Source organism: Notechis scutatus, chromosome 3 (assembly GCF_049901735.1).
Source record: "Notechis scutatus isolate UNSWTSFEM ecotype Mainland chromosome 3, rNotScu1.2, whole genome shotgun sequence".
Classification (NCBI taxonomy): domain Eukaryota; kingdom Metazoa; phylum Chordata; class Lepidosauria; order Squamata; family Elapidae; genus Notechis; species Notechis scutatus.
The window spans coordinates 37,645,894-37,665,620 of NC_142011.1; the positions used below are offsets into that span (position 1 = coordinate 37,645,894).

Below are 19,727 nucleotides of genomic sequence, written 5' to 3' on the forward strand. Positions count from 1 at the left end.
ACTATCCTTAAATATCACATTTCGATTCTTACTATGTTACAGAGCACCTGATTATGACATCGAACATGTAAACAAGCTAAATACACTACTAACATGGGCAACATCCTGCCCACACGCTTTTATCTTTCTTGGTGACTTCAATCTACCTCATATTGACCCTAAATGGGTACAACTGAACCCAAACACGCAACCTTCTACAATGCTGTTACAAATCTGGGACTGTAACAACTAGTAACCAACAACACTAAACTAAACAACTGCCTCGATCTCATCTTCTGCAACAGTTTGAACCTAATCTACGGAATACAAACTAAAGAACCCTTTTCCAGCAGTGACCACGATATGATTGACTTTTGTCTCAACATACATCCACACAAAAATCATCACAATGATGTAATCCCCAATTATAATTTCAAAAAAGGCAACTATGATCTTACAGACAACGATCTCTCATCCCTTGATTAGCAATCTCTATTCACTGGATGAAATGCTGTTGAAGACCATTACAAATTTTTACTTGAAGTCAAAAGAGTCATCAAACTATATGTAGCAACAACAACTCCCCCCACTCCCCCCAAAAAAACAGATTGCCCATAACAATAAGAAAACTTCAATCCAAAAAGAGATCACTCTGGCGGAAAAACAAATCTGGTTACGTTGCCAATTTCAAAAGCCGATACAAAAATTTATGCCACCAGATAAAGATTGAATGCACCAATTATCACATTAAACAAGAGGAAAACCTTCTATGCACCAATTCCACCCGCGCTTTTTACAATTTTGTAAACAACAAACTAAAAGACTCAAGGTCCATCCCACTCCTGATAGGACCTAATGGTAAAGATTGCAACGATGACACCATTAAATCCAACATCTTTAACACATTCTTCGGCTCGGTATTTGTAAACAGCAATGGATCATGCCCAGTATTTCCTAGCCGAACCACAGACAACTACAATGATCTAATACATATCGATTTTACAGAAGACAATGTTGAAAAAGCACTACGCAATCTAAAACCATCTCTATCTATTGGACCGGATGGAATATGTGCCTACTTCTTAAAAAAGCTATCCACTGCCATAGCCGAATCCTCTAAGCATAATCTTTGAAAAATCTTTCAGGACCAGCTCCTTGCCTAACCTATGGTCACAAGCCACGGTCATCCCCATCTTCAAGAAGGGTGACCCCAGCCTGGTTGAAAATTACAGACCAATCTCCTTATGCTGCGTCACCTGTAAAGTCATGGAATCAATTATTAACCAATCCATTATCCTCCACTTAGAGACAAACAACCTACTCTCCAATAAACAATTTGGTTTCAGAAAAAAACTATCCTGTAATGTGCAACTCTTACACTGCAAAAACATATGGACTACACAACTCGACCAGGGCAAAACAATAGATACAATCTACATAGACTACATAGTAAAGCCTTTGATTCAGTGGTACATGACAAACTACTCCTAAAACTAAAATCTTATGGTATCTCTGGACAACTGCATAACTGGATAGAAGCATTCCTGGCAAACAGACAACAAATGGTCAAAATTGGGAGTGTCCTATCAAATTCCGTACCTGTCAATAGTGGTGTCCCCCAAGGCAGTGTTCTAGGACCAACTCTCTTCATACTCTACATAAATGACCTCTGTGATCATATTAAGAGCAACTGCGTTCTTTTCGCTGATGATGTAAAGCTGTTCAATACCACAGACAATACTGCTACCTTCAAAAAGATCTTGACTATGTATCAGAATGGTCAAACAAATGGCAACTTCAAATATCAACAAATAAATTACATATTGGCAAAAAAAATCAGAAAATAAAATACAAGCTGAATAGTCAAGATCTTATTGATGATCCAAGCTCTGTAAAGGACCTTGGAATACTCATCTCTAATGTTCTAAGTGCTAGAGCCCACTGTAACTACATAGCCAAAAAGGCATTAAAGTTGTTAACCTAATCCTACGTAGCCTTTTCTCTGGTAATATCACACTACTAACTAGAGCATACAAAACATTTGCTAGATCAATACTCGAATACAGCTCATCAGTCTGGAACCCACATTACGTATCTACTATTAGCTCAGTTGAGAAAGTCCAGAAATATTTCACAAGAAGAGTTCTCCACTCCTCTACTCGTTGTAGAATACCTTATGCAACCAGACTTGAAATTCTAGACTGAGAAAACCTTAAATTATGCCGTCTTCGGTCTGATCTAAGTATGGTATATAAAATCATACATTGCAATGACTTACCTGTCAATGAATACTTCAGCTTCAACCATAACAATACAAGAGCACACAATAGATACAAACTCAAGGTTAACCACACCAAACTTGATTGCAGGAAATACGACTTCAGCAACAGAATGGTCAATGTCTGGGACTTCCGGTTTGAGCTTCTTCGGCGACAGACCAAAACCTCGTCTCTGTGAGGCTTTGATCTGTGCTCGCCGCTGGAGTGCCCCGAGCCGGCTGGTTTCGGGGCTAAGCCACCCTGTAGAGGTGGTGAAGAAGGGAGAGACTGCCTGCAGGGTTGAGGACTGGTTAGGGACCTCTGGCCTAGATAATGGTCAGATAAGAGAGGGTCTAGCCCACACTGCATAATGGGCAGGGAAAGAGGCAGAGAGGAAACTCTCCCTAGCTTCTCAGACTGTAAAAGTGGCAGTATGATATTTCAACCTTCAGACTTGCGAAATGGATGTCAGCTTTCCCAGGCAGACCAGACAGGAAACAAATTCATTATAAAGCTCTATTAACAGAATTTTGCAAGTCTGAAGGCCCATTTTGCAAACCTGAGGTTTCCTCCAAACCTCATGGCACTTCTATTTCTGCATGCACAGATCCATTTGTCTACATAAGAATGTATAATCAAAAAATGATTTTGCTGTTAATATTTATGATCAGCTATCTTTATTGGTGCTATTCAAGTATCATTAACTGAATATTTAAGATTTGTTTCTCAGGATCACCCTCTTTGTGTTTCTTTTTGTTATGTATTGAATATACATGTATATATAGTTGTGTTAAGCACTGCCAAAGTAAAACTAACCTTTAGGTGACCCTAACTGTTAACTCCAACTATTTTGGAAGGAAACTTAGAACATTCATCTTTGGGCGGGCTTTTTCAAGTATTATGATTGGTTAAGGCCCTATAGGCCTAGATTATAAATAACAGGCATTTGCCTGCTGTTCCTTAGTTCCAGTTTTGAGTCAATAAATGTTGTAGTAGCTGTGCTGGTCTGCTTCTTGCCTAGTGAAGCCCATTACACAATACTTTTAATATTTCCTTTGAAATGTTTTAATGTTTATACAAGTAATGAGCTCTTTATTCAGCCTTTGGTGAGGGAGAGTGAAACGCTTCACTTAACTTCCAATAAAAATTGCTTGCCATTTTTTTAAATGTTTAATTGTAATTTTCTTGTTTAAGCCATTGAGAACTGGGTGCATACAAGTTTCATACTTTTTTTATTAATAGTATTTTCATTTGATATTCACTTATACTATCTGTGATCTAAACAAAAAAGCAATAAAAACACAGCATGGCATAAGCCAGTGTTAATATAATCAATATCTAATCCCAATAGTGTCATAATTTAAATCACTGACAAATACCGTCCTGAAAAGTTCAAAAGCCTTAAAAATATTTAAATATATTAAATATTTGAAGGCCTCTAAAAACCGCATGGCTTAAGATGGAGTACATTCTAAAGAGTAGGAGCTAGATGGAAGAAAGCTTTGAAATGGGGGGAGTGCCTATTCTAAGATAAGAGAAAATTATGTCATTCTGATTGCATAAGTGAGCCAAGTATGCGGGAATATGGAATATGAATTCCAAGTATGCGGGAATATGAATTGAGTGGCATTCTTATGTACATGGAAAGTCAGCACCAGCAGTTTAAACTAGTAACACATGTATATATTCAGCTACCTTAACAATTGGCAAAAAGGGGGTGAATTGGAAGATATCCAAATCTATAGAGACCGTGCTATTCTGGACTTAACCCAGAACACAGAAAGTAGAGTTAGGAAACTAGGTAGCAAACTGCAATAATAATTCAGGAGAGACACCAAAATAGGAACTAATCAATCATTAGAAATGGCTGAATTCTCCAGAAGTTCAGATGATGAAAGTTAAAAAAAAATGTGGATTGATCCATGAAAGGCTATAATATTCTCCTTTCTCTAACCCTAACCAGATTTCCATACTTACTGCACGCTGTGATGAATTAAGCAAGTAGTAAGTATAGCCTGTTTCCTGGAAACATCATATATGGTGTGGAGCTATGTATACAACTCCCTGCTCTCAATAGTGTCCTCCAATGTCCCTGTGAAGTCTGGATGCTATCAACAACTTTTCAGATAACTTGTTGTTCTTTGGCATGCTTGCCTGCTTGGTTTGCAATGATTCTTATAATCAAGTTTAAGTCTTGTGAGGTCAAGCAGCCTTTTGTCTTTTCAGCCATCAACAGGGCTATGGACATGAAAAATCTTTTGGAAGCTTTCTTTTCTAATTCGAACCCTGTACCAGAACCAGTAGCAACAGCAACTAAGTTACCTAACTTAAGTGAACAAATATTGTTTTTCCAGTTTTCCCTTTCTTTTACTCCAACCTTTGATCCTTCTCCGAAATAGAAGGACCGCGATTCTTTTGCTTTTGGCAATGAACGTTCCAAGATCCTTTCCTGTTAACTTCATTATGTATCACAAATTATTAGAAATGTTGTAGGTTGACTAACATTAAATTGTTTGTTCATGGTCATGTTGTATATGTATCTTTGGTTGCTTTGCAATTTCTCCTTTTAGGAATTCTGAAAATTAATTGACATAAATTATGACTGGCTGACATTTCAATTACCCACATAGTAATGCAACTTAGTTTTATGGCATTATTAGTATTCCTCCCATATTTATGAATGCTTAGCGGGAACTCCATGAACTGGACATGTTTGTACAGAGAAAATGCATAATGTTCAAAATGAGGGATATTGTGGAGCTGTGCTAAGGGAAGTACAGTTTCAATAAATGCAGATCCTGCCACAAATAACAGAGCTTTGCTTTTAAGTATCTGAAAGGAGACTATTCACATACCATTCTGTTGCTAGAAAAGCAATCTGAAAATGGGAGAGAAGCAATCTGAAAAATGAAGCCTTTACAGATATGGTAGAGCAGACAATTGAATTTAAATCTCCTCTTCATTGAAAGAAGACATGTTGTAAGAGAAAGTTACATTGATATAACAAGAAAAAAAAAGGAAACAAGGATGGAGGTAAATAAACATAAAACCAACCAAATATGTTCCTGGTTCTCACTTCTACATCTTTCTACTGCCTGCAGCCTTCCTGACTATTGGGGACAATTGTCTTTGGTCTGTGTTCTTTTCTTGGCTTCATACTGTGCTGACACAGTAGCTCTCATGTTTTCTTCTTGAAACATCATCACCTATTTATTTCTCTTCCAGATTAATGTTCTACGGAATCGCATTAGTGATCATCAAAAGGTGTAAGTACTCATAACATGTAGTAAAAGGTCCACCATGTTTCATAGCATCAAGCACTCCCACTAGATCTTCCACATTTATCCCCCCTTTTTCCCCTTGCACTTCACAAATCTTTCTAGCTTTAATGTGTGCTCTCCTTTTTGTCTTCTTTTTATTTCTTTTCCTGTTCTGCTTCATTCATTTCTACTAATCCTTTGCTCTTCATTTCTTGCCTTTCGTGTTGTTCCAACCCAAGGCTAATAAATGAAGACAACACCTTCTATAACTTGGTGTTCAGGTGTTTTGAATGAAGAACTTCTACTTTGGCAGCTTATATCATTCACTGCTACTTTTTTTAAAGTTGTTTTTCTTATTTAATTTCATTGTCACTTACTTCAACTGAGCTTTCTCCTTTTCTCTTCTGTCTACCATTTTTATAAATTTTGCTTTCCCATTACTATTTATTCTACACATTGGGTGTAGGAGAGGCATTAATTTTTTTTATGAAACAGAGTGAGACCAAGAAGGCTCCCCTGGAATGAAGTGTGAGACAATTTTTGGTGGGTCAACAACGATATCCTGCCTTTTCCATTAGTGGATCTTTCCCAATTATCTGACTAGATCCACCCCAAACAATCTGATATTCTCCAGTAAAGTTGGATTATAACTCTCAAAATTCTAAGTCATCACAGGCATTATAGTCAAATATATCTGAGCAGAGAAAGGTTGGTTGTTTTATTCTTTCCCATCCCAATCCAATTTGTAGATCTTATGCCTGCTCCCACATTTTTCTCTATTTCTTCATGTTCATTCCTAATTTTCCTTCTCCAGCTGCAGTTTTCACTAAGTTCCTTTGTACCTCCTGTAGCTATTTTCCTTTTCCTCCCTGAACATTATTACTTTCTCATAGAACCTCATTGTCTTCATTCTTTAAGTGACCTCCCTACTAAGTGCGAGAAAAGTGCATTAATTAAGATGCATTTCTGATACTTTTCTATGGCATGGCTTGTTTCAGTTCAGTTTTACCACAGTATGTGGTGTCAAACTTCACCTTTGAAGTGGAAACTATTCCTCACCTATGGATCATATAATTCCTTTTCTAAGACCCAGAACATTCTGTGTCTTACCTGATGTGTCAGAACCATTCTATTCAATTATGAACTATCAGTTAACATTGGCACCTTTCCATTTTCCTTGGCTATGACTATCAGTTCAGAGATGGGAGATAGGCACAAAGAGGCTAAAAACTCCTTGGTGTTACATGTATTGATTATAGGAGTCAGTCTACACCAGGTGAAAACTCGATAATTTTGTATCTTTTATGGAGCCTGCTTCTCTTATTGATGTGAGCAACAAATGTAGCTGTTTGTAGACTGGAATTGTTCCAGGTCCTACTTCAACCCAGAAACAAATGGCATCTTGATTCATAATGTCTTGGTTTCTGGTGGCCTTTTTAGATCCTTCAAATAAAACTTACTGGTTAGACTAATTACTGAGCAGTACTAAACTATATTTCTTTTTTTGTCTCCTCATTTATTTCAGGAAAGGGTAAGTAGCATGTTGTGCCCTTTGGGGTGTATTGATCTGCTGTGCTAGTTTGTATTGTGCAAATACTTAAAGGAATGGCTTTAAACTTCACCCTATGTTATCTTTGGTTCCACAGCAAATCCTGATTTCTTCCTCTATGTCTAGTGATGGCCAACTTAGGTTTTATGCAATGCTTCTTATGCTCTGATTTCAGTTTTATTCCTGGATATTCAGGGAACAGTCAAGTGTTTTTTAATCATTGAACACTGATATTTCCTCTTTACCTTCATGGTAGCATGATCTGAGGGTGCTCTGGAGGCTGATAAGAAGGAGACTGGCCTACTATAGAAAGTGAAGGAAAGGATAATTTTGTCAGGCCAATATAAGATGAGGTTATACGGACAGGTAAAAACAAACATTAGAGCCTAATGGTAAACTGTGAAATCTCTGTGAATCTTTTCAGAGTAATAAATATCATTCTTAGTCTGCCCTCAAATTTAGGAGCAGCTGTTGCCCTTTCAGAGAAACAAGACAAATGTATTGGCTAGACAGAGAGGGTAAAGAATTAAACCAAATATTTATAAATTTCCTAGTTTGTTTGTCACAGCCGGTCTAAAACTGGATGATATCTCTAGCTTGCTTAAATAACATTGCATTCTTGCTCTTTAAAATGTTTTCCGAATTGCTCATGCATAGCCTATGTCCAAAACACCATGCAATTTTGTTTACAGAACAATACAAAATCCCATTTAGTATTCTTTCTCAACCTGGCATTCTCTAGATACTCAGGACCAATTCCCACTATCCACACTAGCAAGGACTAAGGTATAGCTGGACCCATCAGCTCACTGAGGAGTATACACATATGCAAGCAGTTACTTATATATGTCAATTTATACCAGTGTTCCTCAAATTTGGCAACTCTTAAGATATGTGGATCTCAATTTACAGAATTCCCCAGCCAGCCAAGTTTAAGAAACACTGATTTATACCCTATTTATTGAAAAATAAACAAAAATTTATGAAGCTTCCTTTCTCGGCAAAACTTACTTGTAGAAATCATACTTACCAGTGTGGAAAACAAATAATTTTCAACTTATGCATCAGGTGGGAAACCAAATCTAACTGGATCACTAGGTGAGAAAGGAAAACACCATGGCTTCTTATTATAGTGACCAGCAATCTTGGTTACAGGAAGAAGCAATGTGGTCTCTTTATTTCAGGAACTAGAGGGAAGACAATAATTCCATTCCTACAAGTCAATTAAATATATTCTTTAGTTGGTTAGAGAAAACCTGTTTGCTACTTTCCAATTAATAATGTCAGCAATCTTTTTTCAAAATGGTCATAGTGGTAATGGTAATAAAAGTGGTTGACTTGTGGTAAAAGTTTATTAGATTTTTTAATCTCATTTTTATTACTTTATAAGTAACCTGAGGCAGTAAACATCCTTGTCTTTTTCTCCTCAACAACACTTAGTAAGACTTCCTATAGCTGTGTAGGAAGTTAGCAACTGTTTGCTGCTGCATCAATCCAGCCAGAAATAGGGAGAAAAATATTTTATATCACTACTTCTTTTATACTTTTACTTATTCATCTTAATAAAATAGAATAATGGGAGATTCATTCCAGTTATTCTCTAATTTTGCTAATATCCCACTTCTTTCCAATTTAATTTGAGAGGATTTAATAAATACTTTAAAGAGGAGAGTTAATAAAAGATACAATGTTTCCTCTGCTATCTTTTATAGAAAATGAAATTATTCTGTAAGGTTGGTAGTGACCATATAGATAATCTCCATGACAACCTGTTATTTATGAATTTATATGTTTTTATGTTAATACATTTTAATCAATGTACAAATAAATAGAGAATTGTAAAGTAACATATCTTATGAAAACCAGAATTAAAATAAATGAATAATTAGAACACTGCTGATCCCTTCATAAGATACCATTTTATCTTACCTCCCTTTAGTTTCCTTTTGCCTTTAACCTGAAAAGAGTTCAATATTGATAATCTTAGCCCTATTTGGCCTTTCAGCGAACTATTGAGTTTTGCTTTATTTGGAAGGAATGACCTATTTTCTAGCTTAATCAGAAACAAGTGGAAAAATGCTTTGAAAGCAAAAATTTACAGAGCAACATTGATTTGCAAATAAGTATAAACATTCATTGCAAGGCCACATTATATATATTGCCTATTGGCACAAACCTCCTTTAATCTCGTACTCATTTTAACAGAAAATACTTTTTAGCGTACATTTCTCACAGTTTTTAGCAAAAAGAACAGATTAATCCATGCTGAAGCATTTAACATCTTCCTGTAAAAAACAACATAAGTATAGTGTAGAATTGAATTGGTGAAAATGCTGAAAATTAATTATTCCGCACTTCCCTCATACAATTATAGTTCCCAAGGCTCATTAGAGGGTGAGAATCATCTTGAAGATTTGGGTATAGTTATGGCTTTTAAGGCACAAGCTGATTTTCCCCTTAGGGTTCCACTTCCTCAGCACACACATCTTATTATGCATTAAACATGATGTGTTTTTATTGTGCACTTGCCTTGCTCTTCCTTCGGGGGCATTTGTCTGCCCTCCGAGAGCCAGATTGGTTAGCCTGGGCTGGGCCAGGTCTCTGAAAGGATTCTGCTGAGACCTCAAAAAACAAAAACAAAAACCTTGTGAAAAGAGCCTCTCTTCGTGCTCCCTTTTTCAAAACAGTAGTAGATTCAGACCATTTCTCCCTACTCACCTTTGTTTTGTTGAGACATTTGCAAAAATAAATAAACAAATAAAAAATCCCAGAAATTCCTCATTTGTTTTTTCCTTTCACAATAGCTCCAAGGCTGCCCGTGGAAAGCCTGTGGTTGGTGGCCGATGGAAGTGAAATGTGTTTCCTGTCTAGACTCTGAAGACAACTATTCAGTACATTTGATCCACTCTCCCCATCTGTGTGGTCCAGATAAATGCACCAACTTGTCTAGATTTTCCAGAACAAGCTGCTTTCTAAAGGCCTCACTCTATAACTGCATAGCCCCAGCACTGCACGATGGAAATGGACAGATTACCTGTCACTCAAGTTAACAAATTTATGTCTGTAAATAAAGCAACTCAAAAAGCTACAATTATTTTCTTTGCCTAATTTTATCATTTGCTTTTTACTGAGTAATTTTACAATCTTAAATAGAAAGGAACAGACTTCCTTCAATATTGGCATTCTTCATATATTGCTAAGAGAACATACCTTTAAAAAGTCATTCCAGCTTGGAATTTTATTGCTATTAATGATTTTGTTATTGGGAGAAGTCCATTTATCCTGTCAGGAACCTTATTTGAGAGGTCACCCAGATTTGAAAGCATTAGTATGGAGTGATCATTCTTATGCAACACTCTCTCTACACATGGTACTTTATAACATGTATGAGATGTTACATGTGGCATCTTCAAGCTACACTTCATAGACGTTCTGGATCCTGCCACCCACTGAATCTTGAACTTCAGTCACCCCCTCCCAAACAAACAGACAGACACGAAGAGACACACACCTTCAGTTTAGAACCTATCTTCAAGGACTTTTCGAGACAATTTCTTCCTAAGCAACAATTTGCTCTTTTCAACAGCAGCAGCAGCAATTAATATATTGATTAATCATTTGATCATATCAAGATAAGGGCTTTGGAGCTATCTGGATTCCTCTAAAGAAAAGGAGAAAACAACTCCCACCCCATTCACTTGGTCCTCGCCTCTATGTATCCAGGATGACTCTCAAGGAACTGTAACAGTCAAAACTTGAAACAATCCTGGCTGTGTTCCCCCTTGTTTGTCTTTGTAGTAAACACGTGCAACAACAAACAAGCAAAAAGCCCATGCCTGACATAACTGTGAAAAGCACGATGAAAGTGACAATATACTGCCCTATGGCTTCGCAACTCATACATCATGATTTTTAAATAGAAGTGGATGAATTGTGGCCAGGTTGATTCCTTAAGGCTAGCCTTAAGATTTAGTAGTAAAAACAAGGATGAGGGAGACACTAGCAATTTATTGTCTTGTTCTTTTATGTGGTCATGTGAAGGTCCAGGGGCATAATTTCAAAAACAGGCAAAACTATGGAAGAGACAGAATCATAGTTTTGTGCTTTCTTGCTGATTGGCTATGGGAGCACCAATTGGCTCATAATTCTGCTGCTTATGCTCACGGGTGGGATGCTACTGGTTCTGCCCGGCTCTATAGAACCGGTAGCTCTGAAGAGCAGCAGACACAGAACCGGTTCTGTGTCTGCTGCTGTTTGGCCCACCTGCCCGCCCAGGCTCTTACCTGACCTTTATTTCCTGCTTTTTCAACCTCAGTTGCTTTGTGCAGCACAGCTGTGGTTGAAAAAGCAGGGAAAAAGTGCTTTTTGAAACACTTCGCACCTACACTCAGCGCTTATCAGCTGTTCCGGTGGCTCAGCTAATGGTGTAGTACACGCACACACAGCGTACTTTGAGGTCATAAGCAGAGGTAAGAGCTGGTACGTAAATGCTCACAGTTTCTTCTTCTCTAGGAAAGTTAGTATAAGGTAATGTTTATTACCCTGAACTTCAGAAACTGTAAATAAAGTAAGGCATTCTTTTGTGATAGATTGAAGATTGCAAATTGATCAGAGGAATGAGAAATAACAAAAGGCAAGGGACAGTGAGAAGAAATTAGATTTGGAAATGAGCAGATGCCACAACATCTCAGTTTTCATGGGAAACTTCAAGACTTCTGGAATTTGCTGGAGTTTGTTCAGAGAAGAAACTGAAACCAACCACCTGGCAAAGTTCTCACATCTTCTTGGGGTCCAAATAAGCTGGTCATACAAGCACTGTGGGCACTTTTCTTCCAGAAAATCACCAGCATCATATTACAGTTTTATACCCCTTTTTTTCTTGACAACTTTTCAGGTCTAATGTGCTTGGGTCCAATGTGTAGTCAGTTGGAATAGTGTTGCAGATATGCAGTATGATTTTTGCATTGTTTGGAGGTAAGCACTTCCTACTGAATTTGCTGATTTAAAACCATCTTAGAATATTCCAAAAATCATATCTGATTGATTATACTAACAGTGACCAAATTTTCTTGAGAACAAATAAAGGGCAAATTTGAAAAGTGGCAAATTTGTAAGAGCTTCATAAGGTTAAAAAAATAATTGCTTAGTTTATATCTTTGCTTTACTAAGAAAAATTCAAGAGCAATGTCCAGAAAAACTCTTACAAAAATGCATATTCTAAGAAGAAATATCTAAAATCAAACCGCGTGTAATTCAATTTCCACATTGTCACCTGAATGACTGTGCATTAAATGTGGTACCATTTGCATAGTAAAAGTTAAATGAGCAAAATAAGAACAAAAGTTAGCCTTTGAAATATAAACAAATCTAACATGATAGGAAGAAGTGATCTATATCATTTAACTTTAAGGGGATGGAAAATACCAAGTTTGTTTATACTCGCTGTTAAGAAGATTGAAAGTCACTCAATTATTCTTTTCTTTTCTTTCTTTTTTCTTACTTTCTTTTTGCACTTTCAAGTTTTCTACTTTTCTTTTAGTTTTTAGTTTGTATTGCATTTTACTATTGTTAACATTATTTATTATTAGATTATTAACATTATTTAATAAAAATTATTGGAAAAACTCTTGGTGACTAAATAGATTTTTTAAAAATGTAGAAATAAGCAGAAATTGTGGAACTAATGAGGAATTTCCTTGACAGTGAGAATGATTGATCAATCACCTTGCCTTCTGGAGTTCTGGGTAATTATTGCTATAGGTTTTCAAGTTTTACAAGACCACCAAGGTCTCCTTTCAGCCCTATGATTCTATGATGTCCATGCATTCTTCTTCACAAAAAATATGGAAGTGGGTTGCCACTATTTTCTTGTAGGACAATTTTTTTTAATCTCTCGGATTAATATGTATGCAAGTACTAACAAAATCTGACCTTCTTTAGCTTTGAGATCAACCAAACTAGACTTTGGTAGCCAAACTAAAACTTGGATATATATATATTTTTTTTAAAAAGGCAGAAAAAACTACTGTCAAACATTTCCCTCTTTTTAACACAAGGTGGCACTTTGACATCTGCTTCTACTCTCCCTACCACAATCACATCTTGCTGTCTGTTGATTGCCTGTTGATGCTAAGCGCCTGGCACTGTTTTAGTCAGCGATACCAGTCCAGACTATCTCCTGGCCTATGGCTGAAACTTAACCAGACAGCTAAGTCAGAAAATAGAAACAGGATAATATATTGTCCTAAAGAACTTCTTCCTGTTTTTCAGGATTGCCCTCCTGAAGACCATCAATTGCATACCTTATTGAGTACGATCACTTTCAAAATAAATTGATAATACAGAGTCATCCAATAAGATTGAGAATCTGCTATGTGTGATGCTGTATATTTGCAGTGCTCCTCAGAGAAACAGAGATTAAACTGCTAAATAAGAAGGCATATCCTATTGCTTTTCAAAATAAAAGCTTCCCAAATTGTGTTTGTTCTCAAATAGCAAAATGAATCAAATCTTTCAACTCCACCCAAAACACAAGTGACCGAGCCCTGCAACATGTACAGCAATTGTTTTGATCATCATAGTCCTTGGGATGCAACCTTGATTGCTGCAAAGTAGCTCTTCTTGTCTTACATATTAAACGACAATATTTGAGAATATTTTAGGCTTCAAGTGGATAACGTCACTAAGATTCATTTATATTTGCACTCTAACTGTCTGACCTTCTTAAGGTGCCTAATTCACAATCATACTTAGTTACCTGAAATAAGTTTGATCCTGTAATCTCTGAGAAATTGGGGAGGATCTTTAACATTTTTCTCCTGGCCACAAGCTTCTTGCACAGTTAATGTTTTTATTGTATATCCTTTTGTTATGTCAATTTTGCTTTAATTCCAGTGTTGTCTGGAATGAGGTAGCCTATGATAACTAAAAATTGAAAATGGCTTTTAGTGATTTGGAGACTATAAGAGAAGTAACAGTTCTCAAAACTGGTCCTGGTGACTATATTTTCCTTTTGAACTTGTTGCTGCTCCTTCAGGCTCAGAATCTTTTGCAGAAATATTGGCAATGCAGAAGGTCCTGGTTCTGGCAGCATCCTCTTCTTCATGCTTTTGATTAAGGACCTAATCGTCTCCTTTTATACAAAAATCAAAGTGAATTCATTTAGTGCAGTAAACCAAACCGTGAACCCAAGTGAGGTTTCTTTATTAAAACTAATTTTAAATGAGTTTCAGACATTTGTCACAGTGATCTTCCCAGGGGTGTTACATAGCCAGTTCCATTTAGTTTCTAAGAACTGGTTGTTAAATTATTGCACACATTACAACTAAGTTAAAACCTCACATTTTTCCTGCTATGCCTGATAAGCTGGCTTATCCAGGCAGGGTTGGAAGAAAAGCCCGGACATAGAGTAAGCTTTGCAAGCCTAGGCAAACTGGAGCCTTAATAGAGCTATATTTCATATTTCCAGGTAGACAGTCTGCCAGGTAGAGGGAGAAAAATGTATTTCTTATCATTGTGTATTAAAAATACTGGAACTTAGGCAGTAGTAAAGAATTTAACTTGTTTTGATTCTTCTTAAATAGAGCTTAATGTGAGTAATTCTGGTTTATGGATGAACATGTCGCATTTTTTTAAAAAAAATACTCTTGCCTGTTTAGTTCAACAGGGCACAAAACTGTATTATGTCAGTATCATTTTATCAAAGTGAATTTATTATAACCGTGAATTACTCTTGACTAGTAGAGCTTTTTGACTTGCTTTAATTATCTGCTGCCATATGAATAATATGAACATTGGGTGAGGGGAATTAAATATAAATCTAGATATTCATATTTTACAACCACACCCATAAGGAATATCAAGTAATGTCTTCAATTCTCTGATTAAAGCAACAAGGACCAACTTTTCTAAATTTTTATTATCAGGAAATATAATGCAGTTTAAAGGCAATTCTTTATATTGAAAATATTTTTCTTTCAGTCTTATATTAAAAAAAACAATAAGATTTTTGAAGAGTTATGATTAATTGATTAGGTCATCACAGTATAACAACAGGCATAAGTGATGTCCAGAATGATCTCTCTCCATATTGGCCTAGGTCTCTCAATGGTGGATTTACAATTGTTGTAATCAGTTCATTTCACCTTGTTTCTGCCAGTTGTCTTTTTCTTTCAACTTTTCCAAACACTGTGGATTTCTTAAGGGGACTGGGTCTTCACAGGGTGCCCAAGATATGACTGGTCATTAGAGATTTGAATGGAAATTCCAGCTTGATTTGTTCTATGATCTGGCTGCCTAGGGAAATAATTTTATTTAGATGGTATCATTTGGAGAACATTTTTGAAGTTGTGAGTTCAAGCTGCTGAGAAAGTGGATGCTATCTCAAAGTTGAGGGGGAAGGGCACACGAAGCTTGAGGAGTCCTAGTAGATCACCATTTAAGTATGAACCAGCAGTATGTGGCAGCTGCCAAGAAAATCAATGCAGTCCTAGGATGCATAAACAGAGGGATAGCATCAAGATTTTTTTTAAAAAAGATTGTACTGCTATATACTGCACTAGTGAGGCCACGCTCGGAATAGTCCACCTAGAAAGAATAGTCCATCTAGAAAAAAAATCTAGAAAGAATGCCGAGAAGACCAACAGAAAGAATGCTGAGGTTCTAGAAAGAATGCCGAGGCTCTAGAAAGAATGCCGAGAAGACCAACAGAAAGACTGCTGAGATTTTAAAAAGAATGCTGAGAAGAGCAACAGAAAGAATGCTGAGACTCTAGAAAGAATGCCGAGAAGACCAACAGAAAGACTGCTGAGATTTTAAAAAGAATGCTGAGAAGAGCAACAGAAAGAATGCTGAGACTCTAGAAAGAATGCCGAGAAGACCAACAGAAAGAATGCTGAGGTTCTAGAAAGAATGCTGAGAAGACCAACAGAAAGAATGCTGAGACTCTAGAAAGAATGCCGAGAAGACCAACAGAAAGAATGCTGAGGTTCTAGAAAGAATGCCGAGAAGACCAACAGAAAGAATGTCGAGGTTCTAGAAAGAATGCCGAGAAGACCAACAGAAAGAATGCTGAGACTCTAGAAAGAATGCCAAGAAGACCAACAGAAAGAATGCTGAGGTTCTAGAAAGAATGCTGAGACTCTAGAAAAAATGCTGGGATCTAGAAAGAGTGCTGGGACTCTAGGAAGAATGCTGAGAAGACCAACAGAAAGAATGCTGAGGTTCTAGAAAGAATGCAGAGACTCTAGAAAGAATGCCAAGAAGACCAACAGAAAGACTGCTGAGGTTCTAGAAAGAATGCTGAGAAGACCAACAGAAAGACTGCTGAGATTTTAAAAAGAATGCCGAGAAGAGCAACAGAAAGAATGCCAAAGGTTCTAGAAAGAATGCCGAGAAGAGCAACAGAAAGAATGCCAAAGGTTCTAGAAAGAATGCCGAGAAGAGCAACAGAAAGAATGCCAAAGGTTCTAGAAAGAATGCTGAGAAGACCAACAGAAAGACTGCTGAGATTTTAAAAAGAATGCCGAGAAGAGCAACAGAAAGAATGCCAAAGGTTCTAGAAAGAATGCCAAGAAGAGCAACAAAGATGATTAGGGGTCTGGAGGCTCTATCACAGAATGAACTGTTAAGGTACATCTAACCTAACAAAGAGAAAGATTAGGGGTGACATGATAGCTGACTTCCAGTATTTGAGGAGTGGTCACAGAGAAGAGGGGGTAGGTTATTCTCTTTGGTTATTCTCCAAAGCACATGAGGGCAGGACAAGAAGCAATGGGTGGAAGCTCATCAAAGAGAGATCCAACCTGGAATTAAGGAGAAATTTTGTGACAATGGAACAGCTTGCCTCCTGGATCTGTGGATGCTCAATCACTGGAAGTTTTCAAGAAAAGACTGGATATCCACTTGTCCAGGATAGTATAAGATCTCCTGCCTTGACCATGGGGTTTGACTAGAGGACCTCCAATGTCTTTTCCAGACCTATGATTCTATATTTCTGTTTTGGTGGGAACCATCTTATCGGTTTTGTTGTGACTTATGTTTAGAAGCCTTGGTACACCCTGATTATTAATTATTTTGAAACCTCTGCTTTTTAAGGAATAACATGATTCTCAGAATCAGTTATTGCCTTATTTATACAACACCCCTTATTCCCTTGCCCCATCACAAATCAGAAAAAAGTAGGTCACTTAACTAATGCTAAGTGCTATGTAAAGGAAAGGCTTCACTGAAATCTTTTATAGTCAAAAGATTAGTTTTTGAGTCATGTACTTTCATGTTGCTTCTTGCCTCTGTTTCATAAAACTCTGAAATGCAAGAAGTGCAGTTTTTGTGCCTAACTCAGGCATCTCCAAAAAAGGAAGCTCAAGATTTATTGCCTATATGAAAACTCCCCATTTATCCTTATGTAGGCTTCAGATGCAGCAATAGTAGTAGCAGTGGTTTTATTATTATTTTATTTTTCTGCATAATAATATACAAAAAGGGTGAGACCAGGGGTGGGATTCTACCGATTCTGTCTGGCTCTGTAGAACTGGTAGCTCTGAAGGGCAGCAGACATAGAACCGGTTCTATGTCTGCTGATGATTTTGCCCACCCGGGCTCTTACCTGATCTTTATTTCCTGCTTTTTCAACTTCAGCTGCTGAGTGAGGCACAGCTGCGGTTGAAAAAGCAGGAAAAAAGTGATTTTTCAAACGCTGCTTCTCTGCACGTAGTGCTGCTCAGCTGTCCAGGCAGCAAGCTGATGACAATTTACAGGCACGCACGCAGCGTGCAGAGAAGCACATCGTAAATCACCGAACCGCTAGTTAACCCTGTTGGATCCCACACCTGGGTGAGAGTGAGACAGTGAGAGTGAAATACTATTTTTCCAGGCCTTACAAGGTGATATTATTGAATACACTTGATATGTCCATATAAACCCACTGGTTTCTCTTATAATTTATAGTGAAACATATATGTACTTTCTGGTGCTATGGTCTTCCATATTTTCAGTTGGTATATATTTGGACTGTAAGTAGTCCTTAGTTAACAACAATAATTGGCACTGTTTATAAGACCCATATGTGATTTAAAAATCTAAAACCTATTTAAAATTCCTTTCCTTCTTCTTACAGCTATACAAATATCAGTACAAGGAGGAACAAAACTGTTTTCAGGAAGAATAAATCTAATTAAGGAGAGGAAGCCTGTCTATTGAATGACAATTTCCTGACGTTCTACCTAATAAGGCAAATGAGTTGCTCAGCAACATCTATAGAGGGTCAACATATTCTTTACTCAGGTTATATATAACTCACACTTTCTCCTAGAATTCCTGAAAACTATTGGGTCATTGCTTGTTTTAGGATCAAGCCTGAACATGAAGTGCTAGGTGTGTGAGTTTTGATTGGCACAATCTGGAAAGAGAAAATTCCTACGGAAGGAGATGATATCTTGATTCCACTTGTACACAATAGAGGGTTAAAAATGTAGCTGACAAAATGTCATAAAATCATTGAGAAGGCTTCATGGTTGTAAGGCTTGTTCTTTTTCTTTTCTTTTTTAAAAATAAATTTTCATAAACATTTTTGAATAACATTCATAAACATTTTTGAATAACAGTGCATTGGCAGAGCATTATTTACAAATAAAACACAACCAACATATGTTGGTAATAAATCTCAACATACAAACTAATAGCAATAGTAATGGTATAATAACAGTACTAATAGTATAACCAAGAGAATTGATCTAGGTTTCTTCTTACATTAAGTTAATTACATTTTTATCGATTACTACATTTATATTTATCTACCTCTTTACTTTCACTAAATATAATATTAACCTTCATAATCTACTTTCTCTAATTTCTACCTCTTTTCTCTATCCATAAATTCTCTATAGAATTTATTCCATGTCCGAAAGTATTCTGAATCATCTTTGTTTTTAATTTTTAAAGTTAAACTATCTATTTCAGCACAGTCCCAAATTTTCCTAATCATCTGGTGGGGTATTCATATTTTTCCAGTATTTAGCATATGTGATCCTTGCTGGATGAAATGCTGGGTGTGTGAGTTTTGATTGGCACAATCTGGAAAGAGCTGAACATTCATACAGAAGGAGATGATATCTTGATTCCTCTTGTACACAATAGAGGGTTGAAAATATAGCTGACAAAATGTCATAAAATCATTGAGAAAGCTTCCTGGTTGAAAGGCATTTTCTTGATTACTGAGAAATATAAGTAAAACTCGCAATTCTCTCAATACCTAGGAGAGATTATTACACATTAAAAAGCATAAGTCAAAACCATAAAAGATTCACTACTCCAAATTATAATCAAGGAAGATACATGTCCAAGAGTGGGGGTGGCAAAAGTGCAGGACACAAAATGACATCATCGTGTGGGGGGGTCATGACTCATGTACTTGTATTAGATGGCAATAAACAAGGGCATAATTATGGCTTTTACTTAAACTCATTCCTGCATTTAGCATTGTTTTGGCATTGTTGTGGTTTGCTGTGAACACCATTGCTATGTGTATGTTTATACGTATTCACGCACAGAGAAAAATAATTTTTCATTGGCAAAATCAGGACAAATTTGCTGTTAGCAGAAGAGTAAAGATTATAGAATCACTGGTTGTGGCATCCATCCATGTCAAATAGTTATGATCAGATCTAGAATTAATGCCAGTAG

At 36.7% G+C, this 19,727-nt stretch overlaps 1 protein-coding gene across 6 annotated transcripts in view; it reads left to right on the forward strand.

Annotated features, from left to right (window-relative positions):
* Positions 1 to 10,137, forward strand: part of TNNT2 (troponin T2, cardiac type) — a 30,326-nt gene extending 20,189 nt beyond the window's left edge. For 3 of the 6 annotated variants that reach the window (XM_087962462.1, XM_087962463.1, XM_087962457.1), the window contains 2 exons: positions 5,463 to 5,503; positions 9,851 to 10,137. In XM_087962462.1, coding sequence (XP_087818588.1) covers positions 5,463 to 5,503; positions 9,851 to 9,899 — 90 coding nt within the window. In that variant the 3' untranslated portion in view covers positions 9,900 to 10,137. Of the gene's footprint in view, positions 1 to 4,200; positions 4,242 to 5,462; positions 5,508 to 9,850 lie in introns of those variants that run through there. The other 3 variants (XM_087962461.1, XM_087962458.1, XM_087962460.1) reach the window with 3 other exon arrangements.
* The last annotated feature ends 9,590 nt before the right edge of the window (positions 10,138 to 19,727 follow it).